At 38.8% G+C, this 3,832-nt stretch overlaps 1 protein-coding gene across 1 annotated transcript in view; it reads left to right on the forward strand.

Annotated features, from left to right (window-relative positions):
* Positions 1-3,694: 3,694 nt before the first annotated feature.
* The window catches only part of LOC130339920 (tyrosine-protein kinase SRK2-like), a 55,910-nt gene continuing 55,772 nt past the window's right edge, over positions 3,695-3,832 (forward strand). The window contains exon 1 of the mRNA XM_056554102.1: positions 3,695-3,832. This exon is cut by the window's right edge and continues 497 nt beyond it. Within this exon, the coding sequence (XP_056410077.1) occupies positions 3,695-3,832 (138 nt within the window).

A 3,832-nucleotide genomic window follows, 5' to 3' on the forward strand; every position in this document is an offset into this window, starting at 1 on the left:
GAGGATGGCGACCCATTCTTCTTCGGGTACCTGGTGTAAGGCACACTGCCAGGAACTCATCAATCTCTCCTTCTGATTCAACAAAATTTTTAAATGCAGCAAAAGGGTACCTTCCTCTTTCCAATATTGTTATTGGGTACCTCTGCTGCTGCGGCTCCTCTTCCCTGGGGCGCCTGCTGTGCTGCTACTGCTGCTTGCACCTGCACTACAATATCTGCTGCAGGGTTGGGGCCGAAGTGTGCCAGCCTTATCTGGACTGCCCGGTTAAATTGTACCTCCTCGGGTGTTAAATCCAGTATGCCAGGCACATTAGCTCTCTCCTTTCCCTGTGCCGCATTCCAATAATATGGCAATAATCTCTCTTTTCTTGAGATTACTCGCTGATCGTCCTCTGCGTTCCAATATATGTTTAAGGGTAGCCCGCCTTAGTTCTCCCTACTGCATTTCCATCCTGGGATGTGTAGCTGGCCTTCTGGGTGATGGGATTTGTCCCGCCGTTTGCCACCAATTGTTACGACACTCCCCGACAGGTAGAGGAAGCCGCCCCTTGGAATGATCCCCTTCTCCAGGAACGCAGGTTGGTTCCAGCCGACTGTCCAACTCCCGACCGGAGGACACGAATGTGGCCGCTCCCGATCAGCAAATCAGTTGAACTCCTTCCATAGCTAGAAATAACGAAAGCGCTGACCCAATAGTAATCCCCCCCACAAACGAGACCAGCTCCGTCTTGAGGGTCAAACAGGAATGAATTTAATGGGGCTACCTGCCCGGTATTTATGCAGGTCTCCACCAGATGGACACTCCCCTAGGGGACCTGATGGAAGACTGTAAAACATAGTGGACAGTAGCCAATCGCAGTGGCTTCAACATAAGCCCTTCCCACTTGACCCATACCTCCCTCCTCTCTATCCCCCAGACAACTGGGAAGAAATCCAATTATCTCCCAGGACGAAGAAATTCAATTATCTCCCAGGACAGAGACAATCGCCATCCCAAAACACAAGAAAACACATTGAAACATATAAATGACGAAATAGAAGGCGGGCGGCAGCTTCCAGCGGTGTTTGGTAGATAAAGGGTCCGTTTTTAGTTCCATAGAATTTGTACCGAACACTGCAGATTTTTCCTCGGGTCCCAAAAAACGGCCGCCGCCTCGTGGTCGGCGAACGACGACCACCCCTACGAATGGAATGGAGAGGTGTCTGCAGTTACCCTCTTGGCCCCAATTAGAACGTTGTGGTTAACCATCAACGTCACAGTCTGTATTACATGTGTAATAATATATGGATAGTGTCTGTATTACATGTGTGATAATATATGGATAGTGTCTGTATTACATGTGTGATAATATATGGATAGTGTCTGTATTACATGTGTGATAATATATGGATAGTGTCTGTATTACATGTGTGATAATATATGGATAGTGTCTGTATTACATGTGTGATATTATATGGATAGTGCCTGTATTACATGTGTGATATTACATGGATAGTGTCTGTATTACATGTGTGATAATATATGGATAGTGTCTGTATTACATGTGTGATAATATATGGATAGTGTCTGTATTACATGTGTGATAATATATGGATAGTGTCTGTATTACATGTGTGATATTATATGGATAGTGTCTGTATTACATGTGTGATAATATATGGATAGTGTCTGTATTACATGTGTGATAATATATGGATAGTGTCTGTATTACATGTGTGATAATATATGGATAGTGTCTGTATTACATGTGTGATATTATATGGATAGTGTCTGTATTACATGTGATATTACATGGATAGTGCCTGTATTACATGTGTGATATTACATGGATAGTGCCTGTATTACATGTGTGATATTACATGGATAGTGCCTGTATTACATGTGTGATATTACATGGATAGTGTCTGTATTACATGTGTGATATTACATGGATAGTGTCTGTATTACATGTGTGATATTATATGGATAGTGTCTGTATTACATGTGTGATATTATATGGATAGTGTCTGTATTACATGTGATATTATATGAATAGTGTCTGTATTACATGTGATATTATATGAATAGTGTCTGTATTACATGTGATATTATATGGATAGTGTCTGTATTACATGTGATATTATATGGATAGTGTCTGTATTACATGTGATATTATATGGATAGTGTCTGTATTACATGTGATATTATATGGATAGTGTCTGTATTACATGTGATATTATATGGATAGTGTCTGTATTACATGTGTGATATTATATGGATGGTGTCTGTATTACATGTGTGATATTATATGGATAGTGTCTGTATTACATGTGTGATATTATATGGATAGTGTCTGTATTACATGTGTGATATTATATGGATAGTGTCTGTATTATATGTGATATTATATGGATAGTGTCTGTATTATATGTGATATTATATGGATAGTGTCTGTATTACATGTTTGATATTATATGGATAGTGTCTGTATTACATGTGATATTATATGGATAGTGTCTGTATTACATGTGTGATATTATATGGATAGTGTCTGTATTACATGTGTGATGTTATATGGATAGTGTCTGTATTACATATGTGATATTATATGGATAGTGTCTGTATTACATGTGATATATGGATAGTGTCTGTATTACATGTGTGATATTATATGGATGGTGTCTGTATTACATGTGTGATATTATATGGATAGTGTCTGTATTATATGTGATATTATATGGATGGTGTCTGTATTACATGTGATATTATATGGATAGTGTCTGTATTACATGTGTGATGTTATATGGATAGTGTCTGTATTACATGTGTGATATTATATGGATAGTGTCTGTATTATATGTGATATTATATGGATAGTGTCTGTATTACATATGTGATATTATATGGATAGTGTCTGTATTACATGTGTGATATTATATGGATAGTGTCTGTATTATATGTGATATTATATGGATAGTGTCTGTATTACATGTTTGATATTATATGGATAGTGTCTGTATTACATGTGATATTATATGGATAGTGTCTGTATTACATGTGTGATGTTATATGGATAGTGTCTGTATTACATATGTGATATTATATGGATAGTGTCTGTATTACATGTGATATATGGATAGTGTCTGTATTACATGTGTGATATTATATGGATGGTGTCTGTATTACATGTGTGATATTATATGGATAGTGTCTGTATTATATGTGATATTATATGGATGGTGTCTGTATTACATGTGTGATGTTATATGGATAGTGTCTGTATTACATGTGTGATATTATATGGATAGTGTCTGTATTACATGTGTGATATTATATGGATAGTGTCTGTATTATATGTGATATTATATGGATAGTGTCTGTATTACATGTGTGATATTATATGGATAGTGTCTGTATTACATGTGTGATATTATATGGATAGTGTCTGTATTACATGTGTGATATGGCTCCTCGTGGGGATACTTGTAGCCTCCTGTACATAGTGATCTTTGTCTCCTGTTCACACTGGGTTTTTCCGCTGTCTTCAGTCTTTGCTTTCTGACACATATCCTCGGGCAGAGTGTTCAGGGTATGAGGAAGAAGATTGTCGCTTGTCCCAGCCAGGTCCGCCCTGCACATTCCAGCTCTATACACAGGTCTTACTTCCTTGTAGTCACAGTCAGCTGCTGGCGGTGCGAGTATACGGGGCCACACGATGGGGCAGGTCATGTGCAGAAGATGCTGTCCCTGTTGTCCCTGTTGTCCACCCAACCCGGAACCCCCTACAACTTCCCCCCATTTGGACATCACTCAGCCCAGTGAAGATAAGAAACCCCCCAGGCCCACATTCCAG

This window comes from Hyla sarda, unplaced genomic scaffold (genome assembly GCF_029499605.1).
Source record: "Hyla sarda isolate aHylSar1 unplaced genomic scaffold, aHylSar1.hap1 scaffold_558, whole genome shotgun sequence".
NCBI lineage: Eukaryota > Metazoa > Chordata > Amphibia > Anura > Hylidae > Hyla > Hyla sarda.